This window comes from Homarus americanus, unplaced genomic scaffold (genome assembly GCF_018991925.1).
Source record: "Homarus americanus isolate GMGI-L3 unplaced genomic scaffold, GMGI_Hamer_2.0 scaffold49667, whole genome shotgun sequence".
Lineage (NCBI taxonomy): Eukaryota > Metazoa > Arthropoda > Malacostraca > Decapoda > Nephropidae > Homarus > Homarus americanus.
This window is the reverse complement of record NW_024738608.1, coordinates 7,863,364-7,885,290: the sequence shown is the minus strand read 5'-3', so window position 1 is coordinate 7,885,290 and position 21,927 is coordinate 7,863,364. Positions and strand designations below refer to the sequence as shown.

General features: G+C 38.3%; 1 protein-coding gene across 4 annotated transcripts in view; it reads right to left on the bottom strand.

Annotated features, from left to right (window-relative positions):
- The window catches only part of LOC121874239 (nuclear factor of activated T-cells 5-like), a 79,480-nt gene that overhangs the window by 1,521 nt on the left and 56,032 nt on the right, over positions 1 to 21,927 (bottom strand). For 3 of the 4 annotated variants that reach the window (XM_042378313.1, XM_042378315.1, XM_042378314.1), the window contains 7 exons: positions 20,561 to 20,739; positions 20,084 to 20,274; positions 19,067 to 19,205; positions 13,535 to 13,591; positions 12,364 to 12,474; positions 6,543 to 8,267; positions 1 to 3,766 (listed from right to left, as the gene is read on the bottom strand). The exon at positions 1 to 3,766 is cut by the window's left edge and continues 1,521 nt beyond it. In XM_042378313.1, coding sequence (XP_042234247.1) covers positions 3,762 to 3,766; positions 6,543 to 8,267; positions 12,364 to 12,474; positions 13,535 to 13,591; positions 19,067 to 19,205; positions 20,084 to 20,274; positions 20,561 to 20,739 — 2,407 coding nt within the window. In that variant the 3' untranslated portion in view covers positions 1 to 3,761. The remainder of the gene's footprint in view (positions 3,767 to 6,542; positions 8,268 to 12,363; positions 12,475 to 13,534; positions 13,592 to 19,066; positions 19,206 to 20,083; positions 20,275 to 20,560; positions 20,740 to 21,927) is intronic. The other variant, XR_006090383.1, reaches the window with a different exon arrangement.

The window sequence follows — 21,927 nt, the reverse complement described above, 5'->3', positions numbered from 1 at the left end:
AGCAATATAATTTCTATGGTTACTATTGCCTGTATCCAGTGACACATTTCTTGGTCAATCTGGTGAAGTTCTGATCAAATCATGACCAATTAATATACCCACTTCCATGAGCACCAACACTTTTAATGTCTGGAACCATTGCTTCTTCATGACAACAGTACAATAAAATGCAATCTCATTCTACAGCACACACATGAGATTTCTGTTTGATGATCTGTACAGGGACAAGATAAAGTCTTTAAGAAATACAGAATTATGGCATGGCTGAAATTTAAACTTACAGAAAAATTTACCAACCATAATCAAAGTAACAATGTACAATACTACAGTATATGACCAACTAATCACAATGATGATGTCTCACATTCAGCTTGAGCTGACATAAAACATTCCACTACACAAATAGATAAATCCTTAATATCTTTCTCTTAATGCCAATCATACTAATGAGCAAATATATGGTTCTTCATTGAAATTTAACATATCTCAGTTTGAGTAAAACTACAATGAAAATAGAGAATACTGCACTGAAAACAATTAATGGTAAACCCTTGATAACTCGGCACCTATGGGGTTCTGGTCTTGCCGAATTATCCAAAATTCCGAATTAATCAAGGCACTTCTTCCCCTACAATAATACATCAATACAACATTATCAGCCCATATATTGTACATGTACAATCAAAGACAAAAGTTGTGTCGCAGTTTTGTCTGAACATTAAATATAACTCATAAAACATTATGAGAGCCCCCTACCACAAGGCAGAGCGCACCAAAAGTTTTAGCCCTTCGGTATGTTTTCACCAAATTTCAAGACACGACTTTTGTCTTTCATTGTACATGTAATTATTAATTTTCAAAAGGTAATGTTTACCAGCACTGCAGGCAAAGAATGAAGCATCATAGTAAGCAACAGAGGCAGGGGAATGGTAGTTGATACAAGTGAGGGAGGGGGAACTCTACATAAACAGTGCGGGACTTATGTATACTACTGTAATTTGATCACTTAAACAAAATAAAGAATAAATAAATAAAAAAAAATCATTGTTTTTCTCTATGTATAATTCAAGTCTGAGTATGTAAATAACCTTGTAACTTATATCACTCATGATATTGTAGACCACCCTCATAAAAATTTTAATATTCTAATGTGGCTTATAAATAAAGAACTATATAATATAAAACTATAAAATAAGAAAAATTAGTAGCATTTGTGTGTGTAGGGGGGGTGAACGTATGTGGAGGCAGTGAGTTGTACTGCACAGTGTCACAGCACACACACACACGTCTCAGTCAGCTGGTTGACTGCCTGGCTGAACTGTGCCATCGCTAAGATAATGGTCGAGTATGGAAGGAGCTATTTTTGTACATAAAATATGTGCTATTGTATTTTATGATATGCTATGTATAAATTTTATTGTTTATCATAGCAATTTTGTTTAAAAAGCAGTTACTGTATAGTGCTACTGGTGTCAGACACTAGAATGACTTCAGTTGCATTTGGACTGTTAGAACTTAATTAAAAATTTTACCAAAGGGGACAAAGTTGGAATACCCGGAAGATTCAGATAGTTGAAATTTTGATAAATTGAATTGCACTGTAAATTATTATTTTTATTTTTTTACGGGGATTAACCCACCAGGGCACAGGTCACTGACCCATATTGGGGCCTGGGTGTTACTGGGTCAGTACAGCAGGAACCAAATTTTACCAGGATGTACTGAATATTAATTCTGGTGTACTAGATACTCTGTACTGGGTGGAGTGAGAGAGGGAGGACGGTGCAGCACACATGAGAGAACTGACTAACCACGGAGTGGTGCAGATGAGCAACTGCCAGTGGTCAGTCAAAAAATTTCTAACAGCCTCGCAGATAAGTGAATTTCGATTGCAAATCTTGAATAAAGGTAAAAAAAAATTTTTTTGAATAATTGAATTCGCAAATAGGGGGGGGATAAGTGTATACTAAATATTCCGTGATTTTCCAAGATTATTTTCTATATCGTAATTCGTATTTTTTCCTGAGTTATTTTTAAATAAATTCCGAGAGTATAGCCAACCCGGGTTATATAATATTCTGAATTATCAAATGCCAAGTTATCCAGGGTTTACTGTAATACACTTTTATATAAATGTAGTTAAGCCAAATGAACATGCCATCTATATTTGTGCATAAAAAATTAAAAATTTTCTTGAAACAGACAGCAAACTGACAAGACACTTTGTGTGTAAATGTAATTCACTAACAGAATTCTCTTTAAATAAGATATACAGTATCTACTTAATATTCTACATTTACCTTAAAAAACTCCATAATGCAGGAAGATAGCATTTAAGAGTTTATGGGGGAAGGGATGACTGCCTGTAGGACAGTCTTTGATATGGGATACATCCTCACAAGTTTTGTCATTGCATAATGTCTTTTAAAGTTATTTATTAAGTTCAGAATTGCGTTCAGAACTGCATTAGGATATTTCCAGAGTTAAGTTATATTATGGCCTATTAAATCCAGGGTGAGACAGATGCCATTATGCAACTACAAACAATAGGCATTATACATCCATCTAAGATATAAATGTTATGTATTATTTTCTGCATTTTCGCCTGTACATCTGCAAACCATCCTACACTTTTCAACAAGTTCAAACATTAGGTAAAACATTTAGTGAAGCATAACAATAATGAACGTGAATTTATGCATGTTCTTGTTGGGTGATATATGACATGATAAAATTATGATGTACATGTCTTTAGGCATCATTATTTGTAAAAGCTGGAATATGATTGCCTTTACATAGTGTTCATACTAAAACAAATCATACAACACATTCACAGTAGTAAATGGCATTTTAACTTCACAACATGCATTTGAACTGGCCTGAGCACAATTGTTCCTTCTCAAATATATACAACCAATCACTGCTATCATATTTAGACTAAACTAACAAATCTTCAATTCACTAATGTAGAGAGGAACCTCCATGAAAGACGTCACTGTGTTCCATCTAGGCCAAGTTACAAGATATCCATAGACAAGGCAAAGTATGGCAATACTTTGTTCAGAATCTTGTTAAAAGAACTACCCTTTGTATACTTCAGTTATACTGGTACTGTTACTCAAACATTTATCTTACTCCAGCTCATGCTACACTAATAATACATTTATTTGCTATCTACCTATACTGTTTAAATGGAGTCCCACAATCCAAGCAGAGTGATAAAGATGAACCCTGTCCAAACTATGACACTGTAAACTTCACCCAGTGCACACTTCTGGCCAATTCTACATTTTAGACCTAATGGTACATATATTATCACATACAAATATAAAATATAAAAGAAATAAAAGGGTGTCAAAAGCAAGAGAGAACATCTTTCCTATATTTTAGATGAAAAAAAAATAATAAATAAAAAATATTCATCGATAATCTCTTCATTAATGAATACATAAAACTATTAAAGACTGAATACATTAATCCTCTACAGGATGCCTATAAAAATAAATGAGTAAAAATTTACTATATTGTCTTAAAAAGGGTAATTAATATGCCTTCATACCAAATATGGTACAATTAATAGTACCACTATTGATACTTCAGCACTCGGCTTCTCAACAAATAGGTCAAGTCTTTTGCAAAACAGCAGGTGTGATCAAACTTGCTGGCTGCTACATGCCTACTTACCTTGTCCCAATGTCATCCACCAGACTGGTTTTCTCTGCATAATGTACTGAATCCAACATGCTTCCCTGCATTCACCTTCACACTGTTTAAAGATAAAATGTATTTGAGTGTAGTTATCCTATGACTGACACTCACAGCAATCAACGATACGATGTAGTATGTAGGCATTTTATGTTAGTTGCAGCATATTCACAATACATTTGATACAATTAATATAGGAGTAGATTCAGATTCAAGTACTGGCACCCTTGTTCATGGTTGTGCATGTAAGTAACTCCCACTCTGGCCTATCAGCAGTTTTAATCCCAACCAGCACTTTACTTTTGTGATTCACTGAGCAAGCACCTAATTCTTGAAATGCTACTTTAGTTTGTGTGTTAACAGTGATTGATGTATTCCAGAGGTTTATTTTTTGCATTTATTTACACAATTAATTAACTGAAACATATACAACACTATTTTCACTGCATCAATACTGGGACTCTTTAGAAAAGGAATATCTAATTCAGAAAATTTTGAAATACAGTCGACCCTCGTTAATTCGGATCCCTTTAATCCGGATTTCGGATAATTTGGACAAAATCTGAACGAACTTTTTTTTTTTTTTTTTTTTAGGAATATTACCTACGCGGACCTTAAGCTAAAATGCTGGTCCACCCACTGCTGGGATAAAACACCAGCATCTTTCTGGTTAAATGTAACATCTCCACCACTAGTGTGGGGGGAGGGATGCAACTTTTAGCTTCAGACATGAAAAATATTTACCATTTACTGCCAGTAAACAATGGAAACGTAAAATATGTACCAATTAGTAATTAGCAAATGAAGCTCACCAACTTACAATAGGCTAAATTACCTTACAACGTGTTTTCAGTAGTCTATGTTGAAGTTCTTAGCATAGGCTAACTTATCATATCATATATACGGTATCACAGTACTCATTGATCTACAAAAAATACCGGTAATAAAAACCTTTTCGATATTTCACACGTAATATAATACCCGGTAATCTACTTCAACCTCCTATTGTTTACAACGACGCATGACGCACCACCAGCTGTTGAGTATCAATCAGCTAGACGGTACACGTGTTTTTCGAATCGTTTTCAGTTAAAAAACTGTTACATCACAAGTATATTTTACCTAAACTGCGCCTGAGTGAATATATTTTCGGAAATAAATAGTAGTTTTGCTGAAACGTGATGTATTTTAATGTAAAATAGGATAAAATACATGACGAAAACAAAAGATTTTACCTAACCTTCCGATGTTCAAGAGAAGTTACTCGTTTTTTTTTAATAGTTTTGGTTAAAATACAGTTATATTACAATGGTATTCTATTCATACTGCGCTTGATATAATGCATTGACGGAAATGTAATATATTTGCTGAAATTACATACGTATTACAGTGGAAAGTGTGATAAAATCGTGACGAAAACAATGACTTACGCTTTCGTTCGTTCAAAAGATGTTACCGTAATCGCTTTTCAATTGGTTTTCAGTTAAAAAACCGTTGTATTACAATAATATTCTATCCTAATTGACTTGAATAAATACTACGATACCATATTTCTGAATATTTTCATTAAAATCCATCCAAATCATTTTCCTTGTCATCATCTGCAGCACCAAACAGCTTCTCCCAGTCCTCTCCTTGAACAGGGCTAGAGGGTACGTGTTTTTCGAATCGTTTTCAGTTAAAAAACTTTTACATCACACGTATATTTTACCTAAACTGCGCCTGAATGAATATATTCTCGGAAATAAATAGTAGTTCTGCTGAAACGTGATGTATTTCAATGTAAAATAGGATAAAATACATGACGAAAACAAAAGACTTTACCTAAGCTTTCGATGTTCTTGAGATGTTATTCGGTTTTTTACTAGTTTTCGGTTAAAATACTGTTATATTACAATGATATTCTATTCATACTGTGCTTGATATAATACATTCACGGAAATGTAATATTTTTGCCGAAATTACTTACGTATTACAGTGGAAAGTGGGATAAAATCGTGACGAAAACAATGACTTTGAAATATAATGCGATATTAACCCCTAAATCGGTTAATTCGGACAATCGGCTAAAACGGACACCCTCCCCCCCCCTATTAGTCCGAATTAACGAGGGTCGACTGTACAGAATTATGAAAGATTCACAAGATTCCACCTGACTTTGGAAAGGCTTGAGCTCCTATTATTTAAAACTCCATTGTGTTTCTCTGTTTATATCATTTAACTGACTGTTTAATCGTGGTTACTTACAGAACCTTCCTAAGACAATACAGCCAAAAACTAATTCCACATTTTCTCGTGTTAATAATTCTGCAGCAAGACCTGAAATCAGTACTTATGAATTGTACAGTAAACAAAAATTCTGTCGCCAAATCTGCTACTCCACAAACCCCAAGATTTCATACTCATGAATCCAAAGCATTTATAAACATAATAATGCATCAGTGTCTACTGCTTTGGGTTCACGAGTCTGATTCTCATGAGTTTGTGGAGCAGCAGGAGAGGTGAAAGGATTTTAATACAGTACTCAACTGTACATACTACAGTATTTTGATAATCAGAAATCGGAGATAACTGCCAAAGTTTTTAGCAAGAGATGATGAGCTACAGGCAGCATATTATCCACTAAACTCCTCAATCTTGAAATCGTTGCACTACAAAGTGTGGAAAAGGTGAGGGTTGCCACATCAAGACTACCCAAGAAAACACGAGAGATACATTACAAGCCAGAGAAGCAGAAAATAGTTTTTTTTGTAAATTTACTGTTTTCAATACAGTTTGTATCGAACTTAAACAAACAAACAAATCTTTAGTTTTCTTTCCTTGACATGAAAACTTACCATTATCAAAACAATTTGGATCGAAGTAATTCAACAGCTCAGTCTCAGAGAGATTGATGGCAGAAGTGACTTCATTCTGCATAGACACTTGGGTGGCTGTAGGGTTGGGTGCCATAAGTGGGTCTCCTCTTGCCCTAGTGTTCACTGGTTCATTCCTTGCAACAGGTGCTGGTGTGTTTGCATCTATGTGTATGGGGGCAACTGGGCTTGACTGAGACAAGAGTGGATCAGAGCGAGTTAATGATGACGTCAAAGGTGTAGAAGGTAACATGGCCACCTGGCTTGTGGTGGTTGATGTTACTATCACACGGTTTGTCAAGAGTGGACATAGTCTGGTAGACTGAGACAAGAGTGGGTCTGAGACACTTACAGGTAAACTTGTGTGTACTGTCATATTTTGCTGACTTGCATGTTGATTGATGATTTGTCCATCTGGTGGAGTTGGCAGCTGACTGATAGTCTGGCTTGTTTGCCGTGCTGTGTCCAGGCAGGTTGTTTGTGTAACTCTCTGGTTGACATTTATGGACTGCACATTTTGTTGGGTTGTTGCCTGACCAATGTTATGCATTACTGATTGACTGATAGGCTGATACACTGTTAGAGGAGGAGGAGAATCAACTTGAGTTTCATTAATGTGCTGGGATGATGCATTCATAACTTCCTCTGATGTAGAGAGATCAAGTCTGCAAGTTTCAGTTTCCATGGTGGGTGATGAAGCATTAAGGGAACCATCAGAGCTACACTGGTTACTGACAACCTTTGATGGCAATAAAGGTGTAACAGGATTAAGGGTAGTGCTGGCACGGGATTGTGTCACAACAGTGTCTGGAAAGTTGCTTGAGACAAGTGATCCTTGTTCAAACCGGTTATTCCTGAGCAACTGGTAGTCCATAGGGAGGACACCTTCACGTTGTTTCTTCACTGGTGGCTCCTGCAAGAAATTGGAAGCTTCACCTACAAACAGCCTGACTGTGCGTGTCAGTCCTGGAGAAGAAACTACAGTAGTGGGTGCCACTGGGTTTATTGGTGCCACACGTGCCACTCTAGACCCAGAAGACACTGTGGAAGGCATTGCAGAAAATAATGTAAGTGGGAGTAGGCTGACAGTAGTAGCTATAGGCAGAGTTACATTGCTGGAGGGGTTATTACTTGTGAGTGTCCCTTGAGACACTGGTGAAGCAGAATGAGATGCCAACTTCTGAGTCTTGTTGCTTTGTTGACCACAGCTGCCTGATACCTCTGAGGTTAGTACATCACTATCCATGGTTTCTGATGATGTACGATGATGCTTATCTTGTTTACTCACCAATTCCTCTTCTATTTCTGTTTTACATGGGGATGAAATATTCTTTTTCATAGATTTGACCAGTTCTTCTACCAACTGCAGAACAGAGGTATGTATGTTAGAGTCAGCTGGGAATTTCTGCACTACTTTCAGCATTTCAACCAAGCTTTCAAGGCTTACTGTGCCTTGCACGCCTTGCACTTTTCCTTGCCTTTCTTGTCTTTTTTCTGTAACCACACTACCACTATCAGACACTGATGATACTGATACCTCTGTCAATCTTGACCTTGTAGATGGTGTTGGAGACCTGCCATGTAGAGAAGTTTTGGGGATGCGAGATGTGTAGCGCTGGGCATGACAGTTAGTTTTTTTGCTGGATGCAGAGTTCAGCATCAGATGTGACACCCGCAGTGGCGGTACCACAGCTTGAGTTGTTGGTACTGCAACATAAAATCTGAATTAGTTTATCTATCTTCACAACTGTTAATAAAGTTAAAAGAAAAAGATCTATTAATAGCATGAGTCAGGTGTGCAAGTCCCACAATGAAAGTAAACCCTATACAGTAAGTCCTCGTTTAACGTTGCTCCCAATAACGTTGTTTATTTATAATGTCGCTATTCTTTAGATACCCATGATTTGGAAACTGCCCCGCTAATTCAGTGAAGGATCGAAGGATGAGACCTTTATGGCCAGCTGAGGATGGTTTCAACGTTTTAAGCATCGTTATAACTTCCATAATATTAAGATGACTGTTGAAGCTACTAGTTCAGATACGGTTGCTGCCAAGATATTCCCGCTGGAGTTCAAAAGCATTATCGAGGAAGGAGGCTACTCTGCAAAGCAAGTCTTCAATGTGGATGAGACTGGTCTCTTTTGGAAGAAGATGCCCAAAAGAACCTATATCTCCAAGGAAGAAATAATAATGCCAGGTTTTAAAGCAGCAAAAGACTGCTTGATGCTGCTGTTTGGCACGAACGCTGCTGGCGACTTCAAGCTGAAACCTTTGCTAATTTCTCGCGATGCCAACCCACGGGTCCTGAAAGGTTACTCTAAGGATCACCTTCCTGTTATTTACAAGGCAAATAAGAAGGCGTGGATAACCAGCACCATATATAGCCAGTGGTTAACTGTATACGCTGTCCCTGCACTGAAGGATTATTGTGCCAAGGAGAACCTGGACCCCAAAATTCTTCTTGTCATTGACAATGCTCCAGCTCATCCTCCTAGTCTCAACGACTTACATGACAATGTTTGAGTTGTCTTCCTGCCTCCAAACACGACAGCAGTGCTGCAGCCTATGGACCAAGGCGTTATCGTGGCATTCAAGGAGTATTATTTACAGCTTACCATGGACCAACTGCTCAAGGCTACTAAAGGAGAAAATAAACCTACGATCCGAGAATATTGGCGGGGCTTCAACATTCTTCATGCAATCGATAACATTGGCAAGGCATGGGAAGAAGTTTCAGAAAGTTGCCTGAATGGTGTGTGACGTAAGTTATGGCCCGAGTGCGTGGACAGTTTTCCGGGATTCACGGACTTTGTCCCATCCGTGAATAGGGATATCCTCAGCTTGGCTAGACAGGCAGGCTTTCATGAGTTGGAATCTGAGGATATTGAGCAAGTCCTGGCATCCCATACAGAAGAGCTTACTAATTTAGATCTGCAACTGCTAACAGAACACAGTGCCGCTGAAGAGAAACCACAATGAACGCTAACTACCAAGAGGATGGCAGAAGCGTTCGACATGATCCAGCAAAGAATACAAGTCTTCATTGATGACGACCCAAACAGAGAACGCATCTCAAAGATTGTCCGCAACATGGACACTAAGCAGTCAACTCTGGATTCTTTTTTCGTTGCCGGAAGGCAGCAATAAGCGAGGAGGATCAACCAGCAGCCGAGGAACCCCAGTCAGAGCGGGAGGAGCCACCCGCCGGGTCTCAGGGACTCGCCATCCTCTTCCTCCTCTGCTCCACTACCCACCACACACTCACTCCACCACCTCCGCCCATCAGTGAGTACAATACAAAATGATTTAGTTTATTTATATATACTGTATACTATCTATCTATATAAAACAAAGAAGTATGTCTGTTTGTTTGTGTGTCCGCACGAGAATCTCGGAAACTACTTTACCAATCTGTAGTGATGATGGATGGTGTTATATGTAGTGATGATGGATGGTGTTATATGTAGTGATGATGGATGATGTTATATGTAGTAGTGATGGATGATGTTATATGTAGTAGTGATGGGTGGTGTTATATGTAGTAGTGATGGGTGGTGTTATATGTAGTGATGATGGGTGGTGTTATATGTAGTGTTGATGGATGGTGTTATATGTAGTGATGATGGATGGTGTTATATGTAGTGATGATGGATGGTGTTATATGTAGTGATGATGGATGATGTTATATGTAGTAGTGATGGGTGGTGTTATATGTAGTAGTGATGGATAGTGTTATATGTAGTGATGATAGATGGTGTTATATGTAGTGATGATGGATGTTATATGTAGTAGTGATGGATAGTGTTATATGTAGTGATGATAGATGGTGTTATATGTAGTGATGATGGATGTTATATGTAGTAGTGATGGGTGGTGTTATATGTAGTGATGATTGGACAATAAAATAATAACAGTTTAATGCTAAAAAAAATATACTTTGCTGTACTGATGTAGTGAAAAAAATGGTGGAACTTGCATACACCGTAAATGAACTATTGATAGAAGAAGAAGTTTTGGGGACTGAACTGTGAGACAATGTGGAGTCTCCCAGAGGGTGGCGTCCTACCGTGGCCTAGCGAATGAGCAGGCGGCGATTCTGCTAGTTTTCTATAAAAATGCCATTGAATTTCTGTATATGTAATATATTCTATGGGACACAGAGAGGCTGGGGAACATAACTCTCGTATTTTATCTATTTCTTATGGGGAAAATTGATTCCGTTTATGTCGCAGTTTTCAGGAACGGAACCACGATGTTAAGCGAGTACTTACTGTAGTTGGTACACAAGAAGGCAACATGGATGGCACTATACTTGGCTGCCTTCACTTTCTCAACAGTAAAATTACAGCAAACCAGCAACCCATATGACAATTTGAGAAAGCTATATCCACCCACCCCCTAATAAAGCATAGGTTTCCTTCATTTATGCTGTTTGTTGCATTCCTAGAAAGGGCTGGTACAGTAAGGTATCTGTCTAATTTTCAAGATGCCGTAACCTATTTCTGAGGCCAAGAATCATTGTTGCACGGAAAGGATCTCTTGAAGATTGCAAGACCTGGACATTCCAAAAAAGCCGGAATCTAGCAAAAACCGAAAAATCACACTCCTGATCCACCTATATGACTCATGAATAATATGTGGAATAATCCACTTAAATAAAGTCACTTAATTATAAGAACAATTCATCTATGACAATGCTCATTACAGAATTAGTAGGTATAACCTGCAATATTTGGTTATTTGATCACTAACAGGAACTATGAGAGGTACACAAACAATTCAGTTATTGGAGTGAACTATTTACTGGAATTTATTCCTAAAAGCTTTATTATTTACCTATTATACAGTACTGTACACCACTAATTTATGATATGATTGTTGTCAAAATAACAATACCTGTACAATATTTTGGAGTTGAATTAATTCACATAAAAATTCCATGTTTATTTGTAAAAATTCCTGCCTTTCCCAGGTTTTCCAGACCAGTAGACACCCTGATTAACCAACTCCCTTAAACTTCTTTATCTATAGCCTGGTATCTATGACATACAATCTCAAATGATAAGCAGAGGAATGCGAATTACAATCTGAAATTCAAAGTGTTTTGGTTGTAGCACACAAGAATCTTTATATCTCACGCGGTCAAGTATGGGATGTTTACACTCGCCAGCTTCTTGAGATGTACGTTTACTCTATCCTGTTTCAGAAACCTCGTAAAATCCCATGTTGATGTTATACATACGTATATTTAAAACTAAAAATTAATGCATATGTGTTACCGTAATATTGTATATATACAGTATATCTACTTATAGCTGAAACATTTAAGATCAATAGAGAGTGATGTTGAAAGCTTCAACTATATTTACTTTTAGTGAAATTTTCAAATAAGTCAAGTGTTAGTGTGAGCAATAAAGGTGAAAATCCCTTTTCCGCCCTATGAGTGACTGGCGGCCAAACTAAGGTAAGTAATGGACTCATATTCGGGTTCTACTTTCTTCTACATACTGTACTGTACTGTCTTTTAATCCACAAGAGTTAAAATGATGTTCGGGAAAAATCGATATACGTGTTTTTTTTTTTTTTAGCACTGGGGGGTTGATCAGTGAATTACTCTACCGCAGGTTATCGGGTTATACCGTCCTCCCTCCAATATTTAGCCACCTTCTTCAAAGCTTCATTCCTTAGCTTCCAAAAACATAATAGCAACAGCACTATTCATCCACCCTCTCATATTCTATTATCTCCATATTGTATCAATATTTAACCACTTCTGTAAAGCCTTCGTTTGAACAGGTATTACCTCGAGGTGCACTCATGTCTGAGGTGGCGAGGACAGGTGCAGCAGTGGTCTCTGACAGGTGAGTCGGCAGTGTTCCTGTTTCTGCGTAGTGACGATTCAGTTGCAAGGCACCTGTAACAAAAAATATACATAACATAACATCATGAGATAAGCTCTCTCTACTGTGTATGCATGTGTGTGTGTAGAGGCAAAGACCAACTTCCCAACCACTTGCTCATATTGTCAGTTTAAGAACTTTCTACCCAGGGAAAGAGTATACGAAGACAAAGCCTTGTCGGGGAGTACCATGTGTTTGATATATCCTAAAGACAATATATTGTAGCGAGAAAAATCTTCACTGAGGATGAAGGCAATACTTTTCTCAATTAAACAAAAAGTCCAGGAAAAGAAAAAATAATAACTAAATAAATAAAATAAATGAGAGAGAGAGAGAGAGAGACACTTCAGAAGTAATACAAACAAGGTTAGTTACACATTTAAGAACAGTTAAGAGTGCATGTGGTTTAATATAAACTTTAAGAAAATTAATATAAAAATTCTATTAATGACAAAAAATATCCAAGTGAGTAAAATGAAAAGGTGTCACATGTACTATTATGAGGAAACAAGTGTTAAAATACAGGTGTTACATTATTATCAGGAGGAAATAAGTGTCAAATATAATTCATTGTCTTAGTGAGATGACATTGCATTTATATGTAATATAAGGGATCTTTTATGATGGAAAACTCTGCCCTGCCTTAGGCGGACATCATACACTGGAAGCCAATTGACTAATGACCTTGAGTGGTGAGTGAACTAAATTGCTTGACAGTATAAGGACCATTGGAGGAAGGTGATCTCTCTCTCCTATATGAACCATATCATCATACAGTATCAGTAGCATCTTCATAAACAAAGACAACTGGTACAGAATCCAAATTATATAACAGATGAAAGACATTACGACACCATAATAGTGAGGCAATATGTAACTTAACAAGAAATTTCCTTTACATCAGTATTAGAAACAACATACTGTACAGAATATCTGGGTCATTGTGTGTGGTACAGTCTGACATAACAATAAATACACAGAAGAAACATTGATAAGGTTAAAATAAATTAACATATTCATCAACTGCTTTCTGATGGCAATTACAACAAAGTAAACATGGATAATGATACTTACAGGGTGAAACTCCTTTAGGTAAGGGGTTATCTTCCTGGGTTTCAATGATTGGCAGTTCTGTTTGAGAAACACGTCTGATTAGTCACCTCACACAGTAATGTGTCACACACCCAGCCACCGGACACAAGAGGCACCTCATTGATGTTATATTGGTATACTTTTTTATAATAACTGTGTGAAGAATAAATTAAATCTAGTCCAATAAATTTATCAGTCCTTAAATTCCTTACTTAAAGCTAACATCCTTTATGCCATATCCTATTGTTGTAAGGTGGCAGAGGCATCTCCCAGGTAAGAAGGTTAGCTAGTCTGGGGTGTTGACATAACAAAGTGACCAACTCTGTACACACTGTAGACACTAATGCTCTGCCAACCCTGTCTGGCGAGGGGTATGAACCCATACCTTGTGGGGTGAATGCGCAGAGTAGTACTGCACAATTGTGCCCCATCTTCTATTTTGGCTATTAGCAATTGACTAAAAGTAACTGATGCAAAAACTATTTTCAGTACATAAATGTTACTGATGCTGTATTTTTCCTAAGGCTTATATGATTGAGTGGAAGGCTTCAGTTACAACAAATGTAAGTAGTGAGGATACCCTCATGTCCGATGCTTAGGCATGAAGTAAAAAGTACAAATGAAGGTAGTGCTCCACTTCCAGCCTCCTGAAAACATCAATGTAAGTCAGTTCAATTTTCCTGTTAAGTATCCAAACATACATTCAATCTAGTGACCAACATCCAACCATCATTCATTTCCTCACAGCCAACCATTCATACACAACACTTGCCATCTAGCACCATACTGTATGAGGGAAATAAAGTTGGCAGTGATGGTATATGTTGCACCAGAAGCCACAACTCTTCAGCAACCTGCTGTAAGAGAATCTCTAACTCCTCATGGCTTCTTATAAATTATTTCAAAGATTCATTCTAACATGCTTGAATATGCATGCCATTCAAGAGGCAAGGAAAATAAACACTTTGCAAATGCTTCATAAAATCAAATATGAAGCCAATCCAATAAGGAAGAATATATATATATATATGTACATATATATAATACTTTCTTTCAGGACATAAAATAAACCTGTTGTACAATAATAAGCTAAATCTTATCTAAGCTGAAGAAAATAACTGACTATGGATGATGACCATGAATGATGCTAAGTGACGCTGACAGCCACATCAGTTTGTTTATTAACCCACTCAAATGATGGACAAATTATGAGAGAGAGAGGGGAGAAGAGAAAGAGAGAGGAGGAGGAGGAGGAGAGAGAGAGAGAGAAATTTGCATGTGTGCATAGTGTAACAGTCTGTGTGTGTGTGTGTGTGTGTGTGTGTGTGTGTGTGTGGGTGTGTGTGTATGTGTGGTGTGGGTGGGTGTGTATGTGTGGGTGGGTGGGTGTATGTGTGGGTGGGTGTGTGTGTGGTGTGGGTGTGTGTGGTGGGTGGGTGTGTGGTGTGTGTGTGTGTGTGTGTGTGTGTGTGTGTGTGTGTGTGTGTGTGTGTGTGTGTGTGTGTGTGTGTGTGTGTGTGTGTGTGTGTGTGTGTGTGTGTGGGTGTGTGTGTGTGTGTGTGTGTGTGTGTGTGTGTGTGTGTGTGTGTGTGTGTGTGTGTGGGTGGTGGGTGGGTGGGTGTGTGGTGTGGGTGGGGTGGGTGGGTGGGGGGTGTGGGTGGGTGGGGTGGGTGGGGTGTGTGGGTGGGTGTGTGGGTGGGGTGGGTGTGTGTGGGTGTGTGGGTGGGTGTGGGTGGGTGTGTGGTGTGTGTGTGTGTGTGTGTGTGTGTGTGTGTGTGTGTGTGTGTGTGTGACCTGTGGTATAATGGTCAGAAGCGGCGGACCGGGTTCGATCCCCGGGCAGGGTGAAACTATGGGCAAGTTTCTTTACACCATTTGCCTATCTACCCAGCAGTAATTAGGACCCTGGATGTTAATCGATTTGTGGATTGTGTTCTGGGGTAATGGTTAGCCAGTGTAGTTGGCAAGTTGTCCGGTCTTCTTGGAATATTCCTTAACACTGGGTCATGCTACTCGTTAACTCAGGGTGTGGTTGTTGTGTTGGCGACAGCTTCTACACCTTAAACAAATTCAAGCCTAGGTGGCCCTTGGGCAGGCCATCCTCGTTAAACGAGGGGCAACCATTATATATTAATGTGTGTGTGTGTGTGTGTGTGTGTGTGTGTGTGTGTGTGTGTGTGTGTGTGTGTGTGTGTGTGTGTCACTCTTGAGGAAGCTTGCCCACAGATGCTGGCTGTCAACGTGGGTGGAGGGGGAGACAGAATAATGGGAGAGTCTGTGTGGAAAGTGCGAGAGCCAGCCAGTTGTTGTGGATGGACCAACAGAGTACAATGGTGTTTTTGGTTAATGGGCCACAGTGATGAGACTCACTCACCCTTAAGCTTGAGAACCATGATGGAGTTGAAACCATGAACGAGACGATTTGCAATTTTTGCCTTTATGTATCACCTGATAATTACCTCCCCCTTTCCCTATCCAAGACAATTTTTGGGATGGTTAAACTTTCAGGCTGGTTAAGATGTAAGGTAATCTTCAGATGATCACATGGGGGCATTGATGTTCAGGCAATGCATAAGTGCAAAACTACGATTGGTTTCATTCAAGGTCTCCGTCTCAACTTCACCACTGCTTAAGAAATACTATGGTGTGCCATCTGGCAAACATTCCAGGATTTACTTTACATTGATAAATTCCAACTGCTTAATTATTCTTTCATATTTTCCAACTCAGAACACTGATACATCCTTCAGGAAATCTCTGCCGAATGTGGTGCAAGAAACCAACAAACAATTTATTTTTTTAAGTCTGCCTTCTATAAAATTATTATTATTTTTTTTTAAGAGTTTTCCAAGACACTTGACTTCAATCACTTTTATGCAAGGGTTTGCAACCAACATAATTATAATGTCTCCTTTTAAAAACTAAAGAATATGTAAAAACCATGATCATTAATTACCATCATAGGTAGTTCTTCCCTAACTGCCTGTTTCCCAAACTAAAAGCAAGGTAGAACATGCAGAATCTCTCACATAGTGGCCCCCAGAGCAATTACCTTCTAGCAGTCTAGAGTTACTGAGCCTTTAACACAATAATTATCATAATAAAAATAATAAAATTGATTGGGAAGAAATTCTGCATGTGTGCTTGACCAACACGCAAATAATGGTATGACTGTCAATGTACTGTAAAATGTCAAGCTATGCCAGTTTCAAAAGAAGAATGACTGGTAAGCCCTTTAAACTAGGCAAATAAAGAAGAGTAGACCATAAGGAAAGATAAAGTTAAGAAAATAAGACTGCTGGAAAGGTCGTGAAGAGTTGAACAATGAAAAGAATATATGATGAGTAATATAGGTTAAAACTTTGAACAGTGACATGAGTTATAATCAGCAAGCTGCCAACTTGACCACTCGAGTCAAAACACATTGAACAACTGAGTGGAAGAGAGAGGCAGTACACATATAGGCTTCCTGAATTCCATTCATTTTAAAGTGTCTACTGACAATGGTTTTAAACTTCTAAAAATAATAAGTGGGAGGATATATGAATTTAGAAAAAGAATACAAGTTTATCATATTTATATATTCAAGGAAATGATGTGAAATAAAATATGAAATGAAAGGGTATGGGTGTCATATGGAAGACAACAATGTGAAAAAAAAATGAAAGGAGATGTAGACATACAGAATGTCTGTTTTAAGAGTGAAGAGTAAATATTAATGGGGTGAAATAATTTTCAATGCAGCATACATAAATGAGGCATACTTGAGTCTTTACTGAGTATGGTACCACTGTGTGCTATGACATAAAAATAATTTATGGTGAAAAGTGTTGGAGATGGACTGTTGTGTTGTGAGCTGAAATATGGTTAATGAAGGGTGAGGGTGATAGAGCAGCAAGCGAGCGACACCACCTGCTGGGTAGGTCCCTGGCACTTACGGGGCCACGGCTGCGATGATGCCACGAGTACGCTGCCACACCACGCCAATCTCAGACAAGAGAGTGATCGGCGACACCTATGTAACTAACAGAGAGGCACCGCATTTTGGGGGTTTATTGATGGGAGGCATTGAGCGTCCCGGGCTTCCTAAATCTTGCACATGCACAATGGCAATGGCATGAGAATGGTACAAGGGAGACCTGGATTGGCCAGCCTGATAATGGCACAGCCCAGACCTCCAACCACAGAGTAGGGCAACCACCCTCATGAAATGATTGAGAAAGCCCACATGATCAAGATCTTAGGCAACACATGCTTAATCATAATTGGGAAGATATTTATATATACAGTTCCAAAATATTCTCAGTAGAAGAATAACTGTTCAATTAAATGTTGCTTAAGGCATGGAAGTTGGGTGCATGTGTTACCCCCATCTGGTGAGGATGCAGCCTGATGTGGTCTGCATACACACCAGGAGATGAGAGGGGGGTGTTAGTGGCCCCTTCCCCGCCCCCCCTACCTACCTCCAGAGCCTCCCAACTCTTCCAGCAGCAGCTCAGCTGATAATGTAGCACTCTCAGTAACCATGGAAGGGCAGACTATGCAACTTTGCTGCCAGTTTATGGTGGCTTTTAAGTTTTAAAACATTAATATTTAAAGAAATTAAACTCAAATGAGAGGTATCCATAAGGATGAAGGGGGAAGGGGGTTGACTGGTGTACTCTTGAACCATGGCAAGTGAATAAACAAATGACAAAAGAAAAAAGAAAAAAGTCATAAGACAGAACTGACAACAAAGTTGTCACATGTAAGTTGGCACAATGATGCACTATGGACTAGCAGTCTGCCCTTACAAGAGGGTGTAGCTGGACTATGACGCCCGAGCGAGCACAGACTGGGCGCCACAGAACCATAAACACCTGCTGCCTTCCCTACTGACATGCGGTTGCATTGATAATCCCTGATTCCTCCCAACCCTCACTTTGAGAACAGTATCCCATGGCAAGGCTCTGGAGGAAAGTAGCGGGGACTAAACATGTGCTGGTGATTAATGAAGCCGGCCTACCTGCCTGATGTTGTTCTAGCAAGTAGCTTTACTAAAGAAAAAAATTGGAATTTATTTACTCACAAATATTATGAGTAGAAACACAATTGGTCAAGTTGAACATTAATTAAAATCAAGCAGATAACCAAGGGAAGAGAAGGCATTTTTCTGGTATCTGACATTTACATTTACTGTTTATTGCATTTAAGAAAATAATACAAATAATTAAATAATCTTCAAATACTTGGCTCTTCAATAAGGTGAATAAGGATTTTTAAAAAATTTATGACAAGCTACTGGGTTGAATACCAAACAAAAGATGGGGAATGACAGGTAAGGGTTTACATGGGACAATACACAAATGAAGAGCTTCCTTTGCTTATTGCACAAAACATTCAAAACATCTGCTGGTAATCTTTTCAAGGTATGTATCAGCATGATGACAATCCTCTCCCTTCCCTTGAATGGGCCAGCACAGATGACTTCAAGCAAGACACAGTGACAACCGCCACGGCTGCCACGCTACTTACCTCTCTTAGTCACAAGCGGCACGTACGTCAGGCTGTGGCATTCGGAAGTTTTGCCTCCGGAGGACACAATCACGTCCACTGTCACCTCCTCAGTGATGGACTGATCATAATACTTAGGAACTGTCACAATTAAGTGAATCTGAAAGGAGGATATAGAGTAGATGCATTCCAAATATATTTGTAATGAATGACAGGGCAAGTTCTGTGTCTAATAATGCAGAAAAGGGTAGTAATTATGGTATACAGTACAGTATATAAAAATAAATTAGGCTGTGTAAAAATAAATCTCACATTCTTAACTCTTTGGTTTCCATTGTTAACTTTTATTCAACTTGAAGGTTATTTTTTTTCTTATTCAACTACCGTCTCTGAATGTTTCACAAAAGAATAAGACAAATTACGTACTCCCATTTTTATAATCCCCGTAAGACCAAATTCTCATAAATGAATGCTGGGTGCATAAATTTGTTAAAATGTAGTGTGATGCAGCTGATGGTGGCAAGATTTTCCCCATCCTCCTTTGGTGTAACTTGTTTTGCCTTGGTAATATTAGTTGTACTGTACAGCCATTGTGTCTTCTGGTTTTAACAAGTTTAAATTGGTTTGGACTTATTTTGGGTTTTAACTGTACCTTATATATACTGTAGAGGTACAGTACAGTATATATTTCTCCTCCATCTCTCACATTGGGGGAGGTTAATTTAATGTAAGCCTTTTGTGCAACTGAGCACTCACAGGTGTCTCATTCACACACAGGGCAGAGTGGAAACTATCAATTATGTATTCTAATTTCTCTACCATAAATGACAAACATCAATATTCAGATTTTTTCTCCAGAATTGTGGCAGATATGTGTTGGAAAAATAAATACATCATGAAGATCAACCACTGTTATTAGACAATAGGTGGTGGCCAAGATGATCACCTGCTTTCTTTTCTCACACTAAACCTTTCACTTTGCAAAGATTTATAACATCTAATTGGGATTTAGTACAGTAAAAGTTGCAAAAAACTCACAGACTGGAGAGTTTCCTTGTCTGGTGAGACTTTTTCCTCCCAGATTGGCTGAGACTTGGTGCCATTTTGATGAAAGATCACAACTGTGTCCTTGAGGAAATTCTTGCCCAAGATGAACATCTCCTCCCCACCAGCTAGAGAGCACTTGGTAAGTGATTTGCGGCAGATTTCTGGGACACCAGGTGGCTGAGCTGTTGGCAAGATACTCCTGTTATTTTCCATAAAATAATTTAAAGAGCGGAAGACTAATACACTTTTAAAGAACAGCATATAAAAAAATATCTCATTATAATGTATCTTCAAAATTGATTGTCATGATAGTGAATGTGTGGAAATTGCATTGTATCGGGTCATATAAGGTAAAGCAAGGTTTCTTTCATTAACAGCTGATAATATGTAGGTTAATGTTGTGCTCTGGATGGTTAAACACCACAAATTAAATATATCTGGAGAAAGAGAGAGCATCATGTTACTTACTACAGGCAATAGGCTGTGAGACCACTTGTAAAGTTTCCCGAGTGCCATTGGTGAGCGTGACAAATGTACGGAATACTAGACGACATTTAGTGCTCTTCTTGCGACCTCGTGACACTGCAGCCTTGAATCTGTGCTCCACATCCACATTCCGCTCTTTCAGGATGCCTACACAGTCACAACTGTTCACATATGAAACTGTTTAACATCATACACATCACCCAAGAAATAAACGTTTGCCTTTTTTTTGTATTTATATTTAAAAACATGAAAAACATTTTGTCAATGGAAAATTCAGTTAAAGAATGAAACCAATGCCTTACAAGGTCTAATGGAAGAACTGACAAGCAATCACCTGATGAGAGAGTGACCCATTTACCATCAGGCAAATTTGAAATCTATAAGTTCTATGGCAGGATGCCTTTTTTTTCACCAACCTACTTTTACAGAGTGGAGACTGGGCATGACAATATATGTAAGATCTTCAAGTGCCCTCTTAGCCAATAAGGCGGGATCACTACTCCCTGTAGTCCTCCAAGATTACCCACAACCTGTCTCACCATTATATGTCAATCATTACATGAGATTTTGGAGACAATGCTATTTGCATTCCTGACCTTACAAGATGGTAGGTAAGGTAATGAGGAATAAGCAGACTTGTGAGGTCCTACATATAATGACCAGTTCCTACTCTGTAAAAGTGGGTTGGTGAAAAGAAAGGCATCCAGCCATAAAACTTGTTTCACACTTGCCTGATATAAGTGTGGAAGAAGGTGATAAAATGAATGTGGTAATGATGATGATATGCCAAGCTAAATATAGTAAAAATAATAATCTGATTAAACCTTAAAATGTAACTGAATCTTTTGTAAAACAGGATTAAGTTTTGATTTTTATTCCTATAACTCAATGAAAATTAATTTACATATAATAAAATTTCCTGTTTTATTTAAGATAGGTAAGACAGTTAGGTAAGTAATGATGCTATTCATCCATAGTTTATATTGTGATGTTCTATATGATCATCCCACTATACTTGCTGCTGTGAATATTTTAAAAAGAGAAAAATACAGTACCCTCTATCTGCAATTATTCCTTACGAGCATGACACACACACACACACACACACACACACACACACACACGTGCACAACACAGACACACATACATACACACACACACACACACAGACACACACACACAGACACACACACATATGCACAACAAACACACACACACATACATAGTGCTTACTCAACATTCATACTTCCCAAGTTCACCTATGCTTCTCCTGCCTGATCTTCCCTCTAAATGCCACATAACATAAACACCTAGAAATAAATGCAGAAGAGGGCATGCAAAATTATTCT